The sequence below is a fragment of the Megalobrama amblycephala genome, linkage group LG7 (genome assembly GCF_018812025.1).
Source record: "Megalobrama amblycephala isolate DHTTF-2021 linkage group LG7, ASM1881202v1, whole genome shotgun sequence".
In the NCBI taxonomy this organism is placed as follows: domain Eukaryota; kingdom Metazoa; phylum Chordata; class Actinopteri; order Cypriniformes; family Xenocyprididae; genus Megalobrama; species Megalobrama amblycephala.
The window spans coordinates 23823583-23842405 of record NC_063050.1 but is presented as its reverse complement, the minus strand read 5'-3'; the positions used below and the strand labels follow the sequence as shown (position 1 = coordinate 23842405).

Sequence of the window (18823 nt, the reverse complement as noted above, 5' to 3'; positions counted from 1 at the left end):
AGATGTTTGTCATTGTCAGGTTCAGTTGATACAGTGCCCATCAAAACATGATGTCTGTTAGGTGACCTTTAGGTTGCTACCAAGTGTGAGGTCATGCTGCTGTTGCCATGACTACTATCAGCAGATTGTCTGCTTGCACGCATTACCTCAGCTGCCTGGCATCGGCGGGGTTACAGAACAGACCGTGACCTCGCCATGGAGACTAAACTAATCTTAAACAATAACAAGCAGCGCACACACACGCAGGGGAGATTTTGTATGATTACCATAAAATGTGTTTCATAAAATTACACATAAAATATGCTATAGTTCAAAATGGGAATGAGTTGGACCAGCAAATATAGAGATCTAAATGCAAAGAATTGGACTCCTATCACTTTTACTATGATAAAACACATAAACACTACCACCAAGGTCCAAAAGTTTACAGTTCAACAGCCTCTCCGTGGACTTTAAGGGGTGACAATGAGGCAGAGGAATGGCGAGGCAGCCATATTCTAATGAGCGAGCTACAAAGTGTGTGTCAGTCACCTGTGCAGAGGCGAAGTGGGCTAATTTGGGCCTGTGCTAATTGCCACAGTAACGAGCTGCACGTGTGGATGGTTGTGAGGAGGATGGCAGCATGGCATGAGGGAGGATACAGTCCTCCTAACACCAAAGAGGTGTGAAAGAACGAACTTGTCCAACAGCATGCAGCCTGCTGGAGTCCAGCCCTGAGTGGGGAACAGCCGGCTGCTTCAGTGCTATGCATAGAACAGAATATTGTGTGTGTGTGTATGTGTGTGTGTGTGTGGGATGGAGGGGGGTCTGGTTTTTAATCAAGTTAGCATACAATAAAGAGTAATGAAAAAAAAAAAATCTACATTTAACCTTTCATTTGCATTATTTTATAGACTTTTGCCGCTTACAAGACAAAAAAAATGACATTCCTATATTATGAATAACATATTTATTACCAAATTAACTGTACAGAAACTCAGATTCAGTATATAATTCAACTGCTAACCAGGACATTTAACATTTATAGATAACAGTGTAATGATAACATAATACAAATAATAATATAAAAAATCTTAAATAAAAAATTATAATAATTAATTGTAAATTTAATAACACATAACAATAACATCCCATTAGTTAATGTTAATGCATTGACTAAACATGGGCAATCAAATTTGTTATAATTTAAATGCTAGCCAAGATATTTAAAATGTATAAATAAATGTATGATGATGATGATGATAACATAATAATATATATATTTTTAATAATCTAAAATTAGAAAATATTATTAATTGCAAATTTGGTAATTTGCTTTATAATAAGGTCATATTATTAAATGTTAGTTAATGCATAACTAACATGTACTAACAATACATAATACAATTTTTGTTACAGTATTTGTTATAATTCAACTGCTAGCCAGAACTTTTATCATTTATAAATAAAAGTATGATACTATAATAATAATAATAATAATAATAATAATATATACAAATCTTAAAATGGGAAAATATGATAATTAACTGTAAATTTTCTAACACTTTACAATAAGGTCCTATTATTTCACATTAATTAATGCATTAATAACAATGGGCAATGCATTTGTTACAGTATTTGTTAATCATTGTGAATGTTTTTTAATGAAAATCAAACTGTTCACTGTTAGTTTATGTTAAATCAGCACCATTAAATAATAATATAAACAACTTTTAGTAAATGTAAGTGTTAAAAAAAGTAAATGAACAAGAATAATGGCAATAGAAGGATTTACCATTGCTAGTTCACGATAACTAATACTAATGTTAACAAACTGATCCGTACTGTAAAGTGTTACTGTAAATCAAACATTTAAATGTGTAGCACTACATTAAACTTAAAACGAATTGTTCAGATTTGGGGGTTTCTGTAAACTCAGATTCATTGAAACGTTTATAAAATTAATTTATGAAAAAAAATAAAAATGTTTATTAATTTTATTATTTATTATATTATTAGCTACATTATGTTGAAAAAAACGTTTTTTTGTGTGTAGAATATTTTTTTCAATCCATTTAAATATTTATCATCCATAATCCATTTTATATATGAATTTATAAAAAAAATCCGCGGTCAGTCAAGTATACACCCTGAAAGCTTGGGGGCACCTTGTCCCTTTCTCGTCGCTGTGTCGGGCGAGCTCCTCTCTCTGAGTGAGTGAGTGAGTGAGTGTGTGTGTGTGCGTGTGCGCGCGAGTGTGTGTGAGTGTGTGTGTGTGTGTGTGTGTGCTCTGCTGTTGCTGCCCTTTGATCCCTGCATTAGTGTTAGTTAGGGGCTCGGAGACACACACTTACAGAGAGCAGCCATAGTCAAGACACGGCAACAACAACAGCACCTCCTCCTCTACTCTTCCCTGTTCCCAACAATACACTTAACCGAGGACAGCCAGGTGCACGACAAGTCCCTGCCATCAGGCTCCCTCGCTAAATTTCAATGGGAAAAGACCTTTTTTCTTCTTATCCCTAAACAAGAAGGAGAATGTGATAAAAGGGGGAAAATGCCAAGGAGGAAACAGGAGCAACCCAAGCGCCTGCCTTCACGTAAGTCGTTTTCTTGTTCGGCGCGATTTTAGCGCGTCTCCGTGTGTTTTGCGCAGTAGTTTAGGGTTAAAGAGGTGAAACAGACAAAGGCACGGCGGAGGTTATTTCTCCTTTTTTAGGTCTGTGCTAGGCAGCCATGTTGGCGATGAGGGGGCTAGCGGAGCGAGCGCACTAGCGGTGCCTTTAATTGCAGATAATCGATAAAGGTCCCGTTCCGCCTAAAGGTTGCGGCCAGTAAAGCTCGCGTTATCGCTGCTTATTTGGCGCTTATGGTCGCGCGTCTTTTCTTATATGTGTCCGTGCGAGCGAGGCAGAGACGCGCGGAAGGGAAAGGGGAGGATCTGAGGATCTGGCCGCAATAAAATGAAGGGTCAGTCGGATCAGACTGAGAGCCAGACTCAGCCTTCCATCCGTGCCCCTGCCTTTACTTAGCTCCAGCGCTATCTAGCAGCAGCCCGCAACTTAAAAATGCGCCCTAAAACACGCTCGTACAACTTTCCGCCTTCCGCGGTCGTATGTGTGAGTGTGTGTGTGCGCGACTTTTTTCTTTCGTTTGTCGAGCGAGATTTTTTTAAGCTGAGGTATTTTCTTCCACCCCTCCCAGTTCAGTGGGGTTCATGTCTGCAGGCTGCCTGTGTCAAAGCCATGGTCGGTCACCTGAAGTTCAGGGTTTTTTCCTTCCTCATGCAGCCATTCATTGCAGACAATCTGCGATCAATAACGCACAAAGGCGAGAACGCGTTTTTTCTCTCGCTTCGACGGAAATGTTGCGGCTTCCGCTGCTTTGCACGGGTTGCGCTTGGAATTACTAATCGCGATATTTGTTCATTTGACCCTGTGTAGCTGGATGTTAACATTGTGCTTTTATCAGCTCGCTAATAACGGCTGTAGTTGCGTGTGCCGGCCGCTAGAGGGGACATGATGTAGAGTGTGGAAAACATCGATCAGAGGAATTGGCGAAATGTGGCACGGTGGCGCTTTAAGTGCACGAAAGCAAGCGCTCATAATGCATCTCTATGTGTGGTGCCATTCACCAGCGAAACGGCGCCTTTTGGGACTTTTTTGAAAGTCAGAGATCATTTCTTTTTGCTCTCTGGAATGTTCTGCTTGTATTTGCATTGTAAAATGCTTTCTTCTTAATGCCATAACGTGTTTGTTTACATTCATTTAACTCGTTTCTGCTAGGTTTTAAGAGCTTAGCTCGATTTTCTTTACCAGTAGTTAAATTCAAAAGTTATTACTTTAGACCTACTTTGATTTGACTTAAAATAAAATCAAAGTAAACTTTTGTGTGTGTGTGTGTGTGTGTGTGTGTGTGTGGTTTTAGTGAATTACTTCACACACTTCACAGTGTAACAAAATGTACTTGGCAGTTATGTTTTATGAAATTATTAAAAAAAAAAAAAAAAAAAAAGTTTGTTCCTATTTGAAACTCGTATATATAAACCTAATGTATTATAATAATTGCTGCTTTTCTTTTCATACCATAATCTCTCAGTCATCAATGTTTATGAACTACATTATATATTGCCATTTGTCCCACTGCTGATTAATGCCGTATCAAAATCACCCACTCAGCAAAAGCTCATCTGAAGTTTGGTGGCGCCCCACGCAGCCCTCTCATTCATCCACGGAGGAGTGATGTCACATTTCATTACTTTCTGTTTGCGTTCATTGTGATTTAACACCTGTGAGCGGAGAGGCGTATGACTAGGACTAAATTTATCCCATTTGCTCATGATTACTATACACTGTCTGCCTTAAAAAGTTAAAAATACGAGTCCAGGACAGTGGAATTGTTGTGCTGAAACTGCTTGTTTGCTCTTTCAAAAAGTTTTGTGCCTGGCATCTGGTGTTTTTCTTTTCTCTGAGCGTTTCTATGTAAAGGCTATGACATATCCTTTTTCCAAGTGTATCTTTCACTTCCCTTTCTTAAGAATACATAGCTGAGTTCAGGACAGTTTGCGTCATAATGTGCAGGGGTCAAGACTTGCAAGAGGGCATTAAGGCCTTGATACAGTCAGATGATCTTCTTGACAGTTAAATATGACCTTTGGCTTTAGTGCTACAATGAAAACCACTGGGATTACAAAACCATGGCCTTTATAACACTGATGCACACTCCTTTTTCCAGAATTCGTATATTTTGTTCAAACTGCAGGTCACAGTTCACCAAACTTCCTGTAAATTAATCGCGAGAAGGGAGCCTAGGTTAAAACGCTCCTGCCTCGTTAAGCAGTTTTCGTCGGATTTCCACTCCGAGGTGGTAGAGGTCGACTGAGGTTACCTCTTTTTCTCCTTTTCTGCTGTTCTTTGTCTTACTCGCAGGCTTCCATTTTGTGCAAGTATATAGCCCGTATCATTCTTTCACCCTGACCTTTGCCATCAGCTAAAATGTCTCCCTATGGGAGCCGGCCATTTCCATTATACACACATGATCTTTAAGGTTATCTGCATTTGCAAATGGAGGAATTGGAGCATTGCACGGATTTCAGCTCTCCATTACAGACCGATGGCAGAGTGTGTGCGACTGGGTGGCTCTCCACCTTACCGTAATGGTGGGTCACTGGCTCCTTTCCACTCATCTATGATTATAATGACCTTGGCTGGGCCTGGGCTTGAAAACATTGGATTAAGGGGAAAGGAAAATGAGGGGAGGTTTCCATTTCGCTCTTGGCATCTGATTTGTAGGGAAAATCTGCCAAGAATACCCCCTCCTTCTCCTCCTCCTCTTCTTTCTTCCCCCTGCCCCACCAACTTGATCAGACTCTCTCACCGGTGTCTGCCCATTTGAGCTCAAGCGAATAATGATACACAGGCTTTCCTCTCAGAAATGAATTAAAGGGCAGGGGAAGGGTGGTGGATGCTCTCCTGAACAAGTGCTTATACAGAAAGGGGCTTCAGCCAGGCATACTGAACCAGAACATTTAGATTAATTTGGCTAGCTGGATCGCCTGGCTTTCATCACAGGTGTAGTCTAGCTGTGAGTGCTCAGTCAAAGGCACTGTGGTGACATAATTAAGACAATTCTTGTACTCGGCTCGATGATTGTAACGGACTAGGCTCATCAAGTGGGAGATTCATGTGTAATGTATTATTAAAGAATTTGCAAATCTTGCAAATGACCAGCCACAAAGTAACCTGGTTTCGCCTGTGATAGCATTTTACATTTTTTGAGAGCCAACAGACAAATGGTCTTGAAACCAAGCTCAAAGCTCAATAGTAATGATGGGAATGATCACTTGCTCTATTGAATGATCACTTGCTTTATTGGGTTAGAGCTATATCTTACTTTTTTCCTTTTTTTCGTTTTCTTTTTTGCTTTGACAAGGTTTTGACAACATTATAAGAATGACTTGGATAGCCTTGATAGCATCAGTAAGGATAGATTTTAAATTAGAAGCCACTCAGTAATATTTTCATATGTATGTGTGCGTTTTTGTGATTTATGAGGACACAAATTTGTATAATGACATGGGTATTACACTGGTATTATGACGTAAACATGAAATATGAGGACATTTCATGAGTCCTCATATTTAAAATAGCTTTAAAAACATACTAAACAATGTTAAAAATGTAAAAATGCAGAATGTTTTCTGTGATGGGTAGGTTTAGGAGTAGGGGTAGTGTAGGGGGACAGAATGTACAGTTTGTACTGTATAAAAACCACTACGCCTATGTCCTCACTTTGATAGCAAAACAAACCTGTGTGTGTGAAAAATGTATAATATTTAAAGCTGCTGTCCATAACTTTTTCTGGTTAAAAATGACCCAAAATCAAGTACATATCTCCGTACATTAGCCCAATTCACAACGGTAAGCGTGTAATAATGTTTTCTAATTCGGGTGGTACTGGTAGGTTTCCACGGGAAATTCGAGCATGCCGCCTTATCTCACAGCAGCTGGAATAATTAAACGTATCATTTTGATGGCGGATTGTATGGTATGACAAATGGACAATTAGAGATTAGACTGTACAGAAATTGAAATCTACAGGTAACGCTAATACACACTAAATACATGCAATGCTGATGTTGTTGACATTAACATTTTGAGTAGTGTATAACAATAATAATAATTTGCACTGTTTGATGTGATATGAGCTAAGCGATCATCACCATTGGTAGCGCGATTTATTGTAATGTTTTTTTAGTTGGTCAGAACAAAAGTGGCAGATTTGTTACTTACTTGTTCAGATGACATTCTCTGGTGAAAATTCTTATTTTGGTCAAACTTCCAAGACTACAATCTGTGATTCCGAAGTACCTGTACAGTATCCACCGGTGCGGTGACTGACAGTCACACATTCTCCTCAAAACATTAGATTCATCCGCGTAAGGAGCCATGTCAATGCACAACCCACGTAAAGATGATAATTCTGCAAATAACTGCAATTGCAGGTTTCGAACAGAGATGGCGACAAAGGCAGAACTTATGGACTGCAGCTTTAAAAATAATTTAAAAAGAAAAATTAAAATCTTTATTAAAAATCAGATATTTTAATTCTTTTTGTGTGTGTGTGTGTGTGTGTGTGTGTGTGTGTGTGTTTTAACTAGCATGCCGTTAAAAAAACTGGGGTCAGTAAGACTTTTTTAAAAAAAATAAATTAACACTTTTATTCAGCAAGGATGCATTTAGTTGATCAAAAGTGATATTAAAGACTTTTACATTGTTACAAAAATTCAATTTCAAATCAGTGCTTTTATTTTAAACTTTATATTCATTAAAGTATCCTGAAAAAATATATGTCACGGTTTCCACAAAAATATTAAGCAGCACAACCATTTTTGATGATAATAAGAAATGTTTGTGAGCAACAAATCATCATATTAGAAAGATTTCTGAAGCATCATGTGACACTGAAGACTGGAGTGGATGCTGAAAATTCAGCTTTGCCATCACAGGAATAAATGATATTTTAAAATATGAAAAGTATATGAAAGTAATAAAATCTAAAATATAAAATATGAAAGATTGTATTTTTAATCAAAATTTCTGTATTTTTGATCAAATAAATGCATCATTGGTGTGCACAAGATCATTTTTCAAAAATATATTTTTGAAACCCAACTTTTGAATAATTAGTGTAAGTTTAAAGGTGACGTAGAACGTCTTTTTAAAAGATGTAATATAAGTCTAAGGTGTCCCCTGAATGTGTCTGTGAAGTTTCAGCTCAAAATACCCCATAGATTTTTTTTAATTCATTTTTTTAACTGCCTATTTTGGGGCATCATTAAATATGTGCCGATTCAGGGTGCGGCCCCTTTAATTCTCGTGCTCCCCCTCCCCCGGAGCTCGCGCTTGCCTTGAACAGCATAAACACAGTTTACACAGCTAATATAACCCTCAAAATGGACCTTTACAAGATGTTCGTCATGCAGCATGTCTAATCACGTAGGTATGGTATTTATTTGGATGTTTACATTTGATTCTGAATGAGTTTGGTAGTGCTCCGTGGCTAAAGCTAACATTACACACTGTTGGAGAGATTTATAAAGAATGAAGTTTATGAATTATACAGACTGCAGACTGAGGGAAAAATGAAAATGACGACAGTCTTGTCTCCGTGAATACAGTAAGAAACGATGGTAACTTTAACCACATTTAACATTACATTAGCAACATGCTAACGAAACATTTAGAAAGATGATTTACAAATATCACTAAAAATATCATGATATCATGGATCATGTCAGTTATTATTGCTCAAATGAGATTTATATAAGAAGGAGGAAACAATGGTGTGAGACTCACTGTATGCCATTTCCATGTACTGAACTCTTGTTATTTAACTATGCCGAGGTTAATTCAATTTTTAATTCTAGGGCACCTTTAAACATTTACATTCAAAATTTAAATTTAAAATGTAAAAATTTGTAAATGCATCAGTGAAAACATTGGTAGCGCATGAAGCAGAAAAAAATATTCTTGTCTTTTTATCCTGAACCTGCCCATCTATTTTTCTAAGCCCATGCTCACTTGGTAATATTTTTTTCCATAATGGGACACACCTTTTGTCTGTATGGTACATGAAGCACTGTAGACTCTGAAGTTCCGAACACAATGTTTTACCCACCCAAGTCTCAATCAGAGCCCATGTGGAATAAAAGTGCCTGAGCTGGGTAACGATTTTCTGCATGTTGACAAGTCACAACATGGAGATCTACAGCTCGGAGAGCAGCCCTTTGGCTAGTGGCGGCCCAGCACTGAGTAATAACCAGCTCATAGCAGGCATTCTGTTGGCAGTGGTTCATAAGGAACAGCTCGCTGGTTCAGCTGGGGAAAGGGTGGGGGGAGCTGCTGGAGAGCTCCAGGCACTTTCCTGTGTTGTTCTACCACACAAGTGCATCCATCCCCTCCAGGACAGACCTTTAACAGGCTGCTAACACTGGGCCACACCGCACGAGGGATCGAACAGACAGGTCTGACGCAGGCCCGGGCTGCAGAGCTATGCCAAACTGTGATTTGATTTATGAGTCAGTACTCTGGGTCTGTCTTAAGATGAGATGAGGCTTACTGGGCAGAATCAAAGAGCAGTCTGTTCAGCTGACAGGGAATGAGAAGAGGCAAGCCGCTGTCATTTTTTAAAAACTGGTTTTGAATAGTCATATCTTAGAGGAGGCCTCGGAAAGGAGGAGGTCAATAATATCTGGAGAAAGCTATACGTTAGTATTCCCATTCATCTGAATGGCTGCTGTTCGGCTGGCATGTGACAACCCCCACCCCCCCATACTGGACCTGCTTGCTGCCATCTTTGCTCATTGTGGTATGTTTTTAGCACCAGTTGCCTGAGCGGTAAACACCACATGCCTCATCATTCTAGAGCCACAGAAAACTGATGACTAGGGCTGCATGATTTAGTCAAAAAATCATATTCAGATTGTTTTCTCAACTACTGCTAAATAAAGTCTGTAGCATGATGCATATAACCTCGGTAACAACTTATTTTACAGTGTCCGTTACACGTTACATGGAGTTACTATAGTAATAACTATGCATAATTACATGCAACTAACTCTACAACAAACCTAACCTAACCCTAAACATAACCCTATAGTAAATACACATAGTTAATTAATATTACTCAGTACTTAAATGTATAATTACACTGTAACAAGGACAGCTTAAAATAAAGTGTAACCATAACCTCTCGTTTCCTGCTGAATACAAGCATAGATAAATACATTATAACAAAGTTACAAATAAAGTAAGGTCTGCCTCTAGTATTCATGTACAGAAATGTAATAATCAGGCCTAAATGTAAAATAACACATGGTGTTTACTGTATAAATTGAACATAGATTAATCAGGTATTTATAGGCTGCTGTCACTTTAAAACCGAATGCATGGATCCAATATAATGATACACATCCGATTTCTTTCTTAAAGACCCCCTGTGGTGAAAATCAAGTTTTTAATCAAGTTTTTTGTCTGTTTGGTGTTTTTATTATGCTTTAAGACAAATTCATAAGTCAACAGCATTGCTGAGTTTTTTTCTCTGTAAAACTGCAATGAACCAAAGACAGTTTCAAAACACGGTTTGAAATTGCCCTTGTTCTCTATGTCACAAATATGTTTTAACCAATCCCGTCAATGTGCGGGACGGGCTTTAGCATATCATTAACTAAGCTGTGAAGCAGGGGAGTCTCGAGAAGTCAGGTTATCCTGGTAAATAAAAAATCCCGGTATAATCGGGTACATTTAGCAATATAGCGGGAGAATTATGTATATGATGTATATAATGATGTTATAATGAACTACTCCACTGACATTCAAAGTGTTTCTAAGGGTACTGATTTTTAGAAGGCAGACTGAGATGGTGAGCTGGAACATGGTTTGTGTAACACTAGCAACACATTATTAGCTGTTTGATAACATAGTCAAGCAAAAGGCTAATCACATTAATTACCATTATGTGTCCGACATTGTAGAGAGTGATACATAAAACGTATTACCATTCTAATACATCGACATGTAGGTGAGCAAGTATAATTCACTCCGTTTCTGAATCAGTTTCTGTTTCGAACATATATGGCTGAATTACACAGTATTTCCACTTGCCATTGTGCAGCGTTTACTACAGTAAAGATGACCATGTGGATCAGGTATTCTGAGCTCGTGTGATCGAGTGGAGGCGGGACTGTTGCATAATTTGCATATTCATGGTTCTGTGCATACTAAATGGAGCAAGGGTGTAGAGTTACATTCTAACTATTTTAAGACATGAAGAATTTTTTTTCACAGGTAAAAACGTTAAAATATTTAATTTTGTTGATCAAAGATGAGTTTTAAGGTATAAAATTATTGACTACAGGGGGACTTTAACTGGTTACGTTCACTTAAGACAAAACCGACTGTGTTTACAAGAATACTTGACGAGATGGGTATTTTGACATCATTTTGTATGTATGTGTTCATTCAAGCACCTCTCTGTGTTTGCGGCCATGCGCACAGAAAACACTGTGCGAGTACTGAATTGAGTTCTCTTTTGCCTCTTTTGCTGGAATTGTTTAAAATTGCTTGAATTTGTAAACTGGCAAGATAAATCACATGCAAATGATAAACTTTCACTTTATGATGGTTAAACTTTGCAATTATTCTATGAATCACATGCGTGCCAAACTGTGAGACCTGGTCCGTACGAATCATGGATCAACTACGATCCGTTTAACCCCTAATAATAATATCAATATATTGCATATTTTAAAGGTACACTATGTAACTTTTGGCCTTCTAGCAGTTAAAAAACAAAACTGCTCGCCATTTCCAAAAAGCCAAGCCAATGTTGATTTTCGTTGACAGTAGCTTTAATACATTTCTCATTATTTTGTGTGAAGTGTACTGCGAACTGTGCTGAACTTACGCCCTATGTGTGCTCCAAGTGTAGTAGAAATAAAGTGCAATTTGTTAATTTTGAATCACAGCGCAAACAGACTATAAACAGCTTTTTGTTGTTTTTAGTCATTGATTATTTTGGTTAACTTTGCCGCAATATTTTGAGCTCTTGATTAGAAGTTCCTTGAAGCTATGAGGTTTTAGTTTTTTTTTTGTTTTTTATACCAAGTGAAGTAAAGAAGAATGGAGTGGACCTTTGTATTCTACCTTGAAATGGACTGGCCACCTTTATTGAGTGTGTTCAGCTTTAATAGATTGTCTCCAATCCCAATCAGCTGTGTCGGGGCTACTTGATGTTTTTGTTTCTTTTTTTCTTTTCTTGTTGTGATTGGGGAGGCTGATTCCATACCAACAAAGTATTGCCAAAAATCCCAATTTTGGCTCAGCTTGACAATTTACTCTCACAGTTATGTGGTGATCATAATCATAGTAATTACACAACAAAAATAATTATGGTAATTACTATCGTTGTGATCATTAGCATCAAGAGACTTTGGGACACCAATGTATTTTCGAAACGGAACTTGTTATATTTATATTCTTGTCGGGATCAGTACGCAGACTTTAAACGTGAAAATTATGTTAATATATATTCGAAATTCTGTCAAATTCTATTTTCTTCCATCCCCAAGAAAGTGTGCTTTGAAAAGTGTGTGGTTTGAAATTTTGGTATTCTCCAAGCATAAGGCTAGCTTCACCTCTGTCATGTCTGTAAGACAGACTACACTGTCCAGCACAGAACATAAGCATGTTAATGAGTTTAACTATCAGACTAGCAGCTGTGCTCCAAAGGTTTTTCTGGAGACGGGACTGTTTTATAGCTGAGAAGATTAAAAGTGCCAGGAAGGAAACAGACACAGAGTAGTGGCACCCTGAGGTATTGACAGCCTCCAAGGGAAACGGTATATCATCGGCAAGTGTAGAGGTGTTTGGCTGCTTTACAAAGGCGAGATATTATATGCATGATGTGAAGTCATCTCTGTGAAAGCTATTGTCACTATGTCTTACACTGATTTACAAGGCTTAAAACGTAGGTGAGTGTCTGAGACCTGCTCAGCCCCTCATGTAAAAAATGTCCTTCGCATTTGCAGATGACTTCACAGTATGTTTGATTACTCCCGACCTTGATGCAAAGCTCCGGTATTCATGTTTAGTTGTTATGATGAGGTCGAGAGCTGTTTACTATTGGTCTGGAGAGCCTACCCTTAGCTGGATGTTGGAGGGATGCTAAGGTAGTACCTGTTCTTTCACTGTTAAAGCTTGTTACATGCACTAAGCTAATGTTTTGAGTGAAAAAAAAATCTATGCTTTTACTTCCTTTAATCCCTCTCTATTCTAACTTATGCTACTCTAAGCAATTTTTGAAACTTGTATTGTGAGCACTTCTTGTGTCTATTTTCCACTTCGCAACAAATCGCTTCTTATATTCCTCACTTGTAAGTCGCTTTGGATAAAAGTAGAGATGCACCGATTGCAATTTTCTTGGCCGATTTCCGTTTTTTTGTTAGTGTGATCTGCCGATACCAATTTTTGCCGATCCCGATTTTCTTGCTAAGAACTATAATTGACAACATATACAAACAAAAATCTACTTTTCTTCAATGCTAATTTTTATTTTCATTAAAAAAAAAAAAAAAAAAAAAAGTCAGTAATAAAATATAAACAGCTCAAATAAATGCAATAGAATAAAGAGAGCTATGAAACTAAGTTTTTCAGGTTAACTGGGTTTTTATTCAGGTAAGAAATACTACAGAAATTCAGTGTTATTTTACATTGGTTACCTTAATTTCTGTAGTCTTTTTTGTAAATATTAATACAGATCACTTCTTACCATTAAAGTTATAAAATGTATTCAGTCAAGAGCAGAAAGTGATTTTCTTTGTCTTTTGTTCTTTGATTAACATGACAGACAGCAGCAGGAATATTGGACTGCTGTCCCTTTAAGAGTTTATGAACGGTGTTCAGCGGACCCAATACTGTTACACACAACATGGGTTCACTTTCTTAGCTATTTATCGATTCAAAACTGACTGTGTTTATCTGAATACTCGCCAAGATTGCCTGTGCCGCTGGTAACAAAACGGATCGGCTCAGAATTGGAATAAGAAGTGAGACAGATCGGCCAATCACTGATCCAGGCCGATCATGAGACAAATCGGCCGATTCCGATCCCTGGCTGATCGATCGGTGCAGCTCTAGATAAAAGCGTGAATGTAAATGTAAATGTGAATGGGTGGTACAGCCTGGTGGCTAAAAATCTGGGTTGGCAATTGAAAGGTTGCAGGTTTGTACATTGAAAAATAGCGAAAAAATTCAAGCTTTAGTGGTATAACAGCTTGTCACTGGGAAAGTACCTTCAAAGGTAAATTAAAAGGATAAGCTGCAAGTCAGAGTGTCATTTCAACCATATACGTCTTGTACAAAGTTAAACGAGGCTTTAATTTTTTGTTTTTATTCTTCAATTTAATATTAATTTAAAGGTGCCCTAGAATCAAAAATTGAATTTACCTTGGCATAGTTGAATAACAAGAGTTCAGTACATGGAAATGACATACAGTGAGTTTCAAACTCCATTGCTTCCTCCTTCTTATATAAATCTCATTTGTTTAAAAGACCTCCGAAGAACAGGCAAATCTCAACATAACACCGACTGTTACGTAACAGTCGGGATCATTAATATGTATGACCCCAATATTTGCATATGCCAGCCCATGTTCAAGGCATTAGACAAGGGCAGCCAGTATTAACGTCTGGATCTGTGCACAGCTGAATCATCAGACTAGGTAAGCAAGCAAGAACAGTAGCGAAAAATGGCAGATGGAGTGATAATAACTGACATGATCCATGATTACATGATATTTTTAGTGATATTTGTGATTGTGAATGGAGCGCGCGATTTAAAGCGGCCGCAGCCTGAATCCATGAATAGTTAATGATGCCCCAAAATAGACAATCTATGGGGTATTTTGAGCTGAAACTTCACAGACACATTCAGGGGACACCTTAGACTTATATTACATCTTGTAAAAACTGGTTCTAGGGCACCTTTAAGTTTCATTGATGTTGTTATGTAACCCTTAAAGAGCACTGTCTATTAAAAGTTCTTGAGTGCATGTCAAAATGAGTTGCTGCATGCCAGTAATGGTAGCTTTTAGTAGAGATGCACAATTTATCAGTAACAATATTTTTTAAATGTATCAATATTGTCTTATATTATATATTTAGTGATGCATGCTAATTTCTCTATTTTAACACTTACTACTTGTACTTGTACTTACATAGTAATAACAGTAAATTATTCATAATTACAAGTAACTAACCCTAAACCAAACCCTAACTGTAACTCTAAAGTAATTAAGTACTTTTTTTCTTTAAGTACAATGTAACTTAATTGTAAAACTCAATAAAACTCAAATGTTTTGAGGTAATACATTTCCTTAAATGTTTTAAGTAAACTTTTTTTTTTTTTAAATGAGTAGACCTTAAAATCTTTGTGACAAGTGGGGCAGGGCCGGGAGCCGTGGAAGCGGAGCAAGACCAGTGTGGTGCACAGGTGTCTCTCATTAACAATCACGTCACCAGCATCCCTTCCCTACCACAGTTTTCAGCCTCATCCCACTCGTCATAATGTTAATTACATAAAGTTCATTTACATAAACATCACAATCAGATCTTGGTTAAATGTTAGATAGCAAATAACACATGCTATTATAACTATCAAAGAGACTGTCATTATATACTTGCATGTATATAATCAAACAACATAGAGTATATGTGGTCTTAAAAGTTTTGCAGCCCATCCTCAACCTAACCACAGGCTCTACTCTTCACCACAATGGTAACTCTACAAAACTAACATGACAGAGCCCCCTATAAATCCCAACATAACACGACATTAAACACTAAATTATATCTCCTTATATGTTAATCTTGTGCAAAAACACACAAAACACTTAATTTCAACATTTATTTTCCTTATACATTCTGACGCAAAGCATGCTGGGAATTAGAAATCTGCTGCAACTCAATAGTATTAAGTTCAGCTTACTACAATCAAATCTTGAGTTCATGCAACTTTTTTCTAATGAAGTACAATGAACTTTCATTATTATTTGAGTGAAACAAACTAATTTCATTTAATTAATTGCACAGTTCGGTTTTACAGTATGTTATAAAGTGTAACTGGAAATCATTTTAAAAGTAAAATAATCAAAATAAAATGCTTACTAAAAAGATGAAATATTCTATTTATTTACCTGCTTGTTGTGTGACCATTAACAGACATGTTTGTGAAATGCGTTGTTAAATTCTTAAAATATTAACTTGTCTCAGGGAGTACTTCAGATAAATATTTTAGGTCAAAGGGGTTTGACTGACATAATGTTTAGTGTTTTATCTTTATTTTATTTAGGCAAAATATTTGTCAAGTTTATGTTCATTTTGTTTGTTTTTTAACTTGTTTTGCCCTGTCTGCCTGCCCGTCTCACTAGTTGGTTTCCTTGGTTACTGATTATGTTACACACCTGTTTCAGTTTCTGTTGATTAGCTTCCCTTGAGTATTTCAGCCTTCAGCTCTCTTTGTTTTATGTTCGGGGTTAAACGTCAATGTTTTACGTGGTTGTTTTTCTGTGATTACTATTCCTCTTATCTCCTGCGTGATCCTGGCTGGGTTTGTGATTAAAGATTGTGTTAATGATATTTCTTCATCATGCGCTCATTGCAAGCACCCATTTGTGACAATATAGGCCATTTATTGATCATAACATTAAAATAATTATCCCTGCATCCTTATTTTTTTAGTGTCTTTCAGTGTCATTTTAATATTATATAGTATATTTGTTATATATTTTTCAATATTTCTATTTAGCTTTCATTTATTTCATGTTATTTTTAGTCATTTTAGTACTTCAACTTAAACATTTTATTTCAGTTGTGTTTCAGTAAGTCATTTTTTCATCTAATATTTATAATATCACCACTTTATCAGCTATTGTTGGCCTATATCAGTATCAGTAGTACTATTTCAATATCGGTGCGGTCCTCATTTTATGCGCCGCTATTGATTGGCTGTGTTGTAATCTGAATGAGTTGTTTTACTGGATGGTGTTGATTCAGAATATAATTCTTCTGTTTGCTCCGCTGCAGATCTTTATGCATTTCTTCATTATGGTTTTATAGATTAGCCCAAATACTCTCTATAAAGAAGTTCTCATTTGGCATGCACAGTGGACTGTCTTTTCTTTATTCCTCTCTCACTCGCACTCGTACAGGCACAGTTTACCCTTGTCATCATTTAGTCGTCTTCCATGCAGAGACTTTTAAACGAAGCACTAAGGTTAGGCACAAAATGTTGGCTCGATGTGCTCTACAAAGGCACAGTTATGGTTGTCATAGTGATCATATTTTTTGCAATCATTTGTCACCCAGATACTGTAGGGTTGAAGTAGAAGCACCTGGTTACACTGACGTGAAGCGAACGAAAGGGGAGAGGTGAACAACAGTTCCCATTTACTCTTTTGACACAGCACGTTTTCAGTCATATGTGGGTGTCGTCGACGTTATCTCGCTCGTACGTCTCTACCTTCGGAAAAGCGAGATGGCTATCGCAGTGACAAAGAGCACTAGGACCGAACAATGCAACGCTAACCATCGGCCGCCCCGGCCACCGTTTAACATGGAGATTGGAAAAGGAATCAGCTCTCTCTCCTCCAGGACCTGCATGTAAATGAGGTTAGCCTCTCCTGCTGTGCCACCGCTCTATCCCCCACTCTCCTCTCCAGCTATAATGGCTGCAAAACTGCCACCCCCATTCTTCAGGAAGAAACCGGGACCAATCCTGATTAGTGCCCTTGTCTTGAGTGACAGGCTTGGATCCAAGCAGGCAGTGCCGTGGGCGCCACTGCCAAGCTGCTGTCAACCCGGTATCACTGTAAAAAAGCCATCCCTTTTCTTCAACCCCCCCAGCCGCACACATACCTCCTCCACTCTCTCTCACACCCCCTCATATTCTCTCTCTCTTTCTCTCTGTCTTTCTGGGTGGCTGGCTAGTCAAGCTTGGCTGCATCCCTCGCCTGAGCTACTGGGACAAAGTGTGATTTACAGTAGTTGGAGAGTTTCCCTGTCAGCTCTAACCTGTGTGCATGCTGTCTATCTGAGTAGGCGGCAGTAATGCTGTAGCAACAGCATATTGTGGTGTAAGCGTCATAGCACCTAGTTGAATCCACCCCTGCTTCCTGTCCCTGTGGTACGTACACAGAGCCTTACTTATTATCTTATGTTTTTGTGACTGTGCGGGCACAACGAGCCATCCATTTTCCTTTCATTCCAGCGATTTGTTTTCCTGCTGTAAATATGAGATCTTCAAGCCCGTTGAGCTCTGGGCTCCATGCCCCACTTTTATGCCCTTAAAGAAACATCACTGAAGTGTACGGTGGATCCCATTAATTAGCATCTCACTGTTGACTATGAACGCCCAGATCTTCCAACTTTTTGATGGTACTTCTGAGATTACAAGTTCAAGCTCTGTTTCTTTTTTTTTTTTTGTGTGCGTGTGCGTTCGGTCTCTATAAATGGAAGTTGGGGGAAATAAACAAGAGTGCAAAAGGGCGCTTCATCTACAAAGAGGAATTTCAGAGGTCTGGAAGCCAACACTGTCTCAGTCTCTTCCAAGAACACATCTCCTTCCTGTTTCACCTCTGGCATCATGCCCATCATGCCCACAGACCGCTGAGGCCATGTGGAAAACACACAGATGGTAATATGTAGTATACTTATGTGCTAATACATGCTGATGAAGGCCTGTGCTAATGTGGAATACCGTAGGCGACTGATTTATTTAATAAGAGTGTCGGATACACAGGATCAAAGTCAATATAAATCACATGACAAAGTATAATCATTTTTTTGTATGTAAGTGTTATACCAAGTAGACTATATATTGTAGCTTGTTTTCATCTGTGTTTTATTTGACTGTTGCAAGTAAGGCTTTTACGATTACTCTAAATTTGAGTACTCTGCTATAAGATTTCTCTATTACAATATAAATTTCCAAGGAATCAGCAGATATGACAGATGTTTAGGCAGTCCATGGACAAACAGTGTCAGCTGTGTGGAGAACTTAACTTTGCATTTGAAAAATAATGCAATAATGTAAGGCACAGTTGAGCAAAAAATTGATGATGCTTAGCCCCAGTTAATAAAAACTTTGTTTTCCTACAGAGTATATTCATACAAACTCTCACACATACATATACATGTTCAGTTTTTTTTGTGTTTGTTTGTTTTTCATTTGTTTTGTGTTTTATTGGATGGGATTGATATCTTAAAATTTCAGTAATTTCATGTCT

General features: G+C 37.8%; 1 protein-coding gene across 7 annotated transcripts in view; it reads left to right on the top strand.

Annotated features, from left to right (window-relative positions):
- Positions 1-2159: 2159 nt before the first annotated feature.
- The window catches only part of znf827 (zinc finger protein 827), an 81139-nt gene continuing 64475 nt past the window's right edge, over positions 2160-18823 (top strand). For 3 of the 7 annotated variants that reach the window (XR_007185765.1, XR_007185764.1, XM_048196663.1), the window contains exon 1: positions 17503-18231. Coding sequence is in view for 5 of the 7 variants with exons in the window: in XM_048196663.1 (XP_048052620.1) it covers positions 17970-18231 (262 nt within the window). In the remaining 2 variants the exon portion in view is untranslated. Of the gene's footprint in view, positions 2580-17502; positions 18232-18823 lie in introns of those variants that run through there. The other 4 variants (XM_048196660.1, XM_048196659.1, XM_048196661.1 and 1 more) reach the window with 3 other exon arrangements.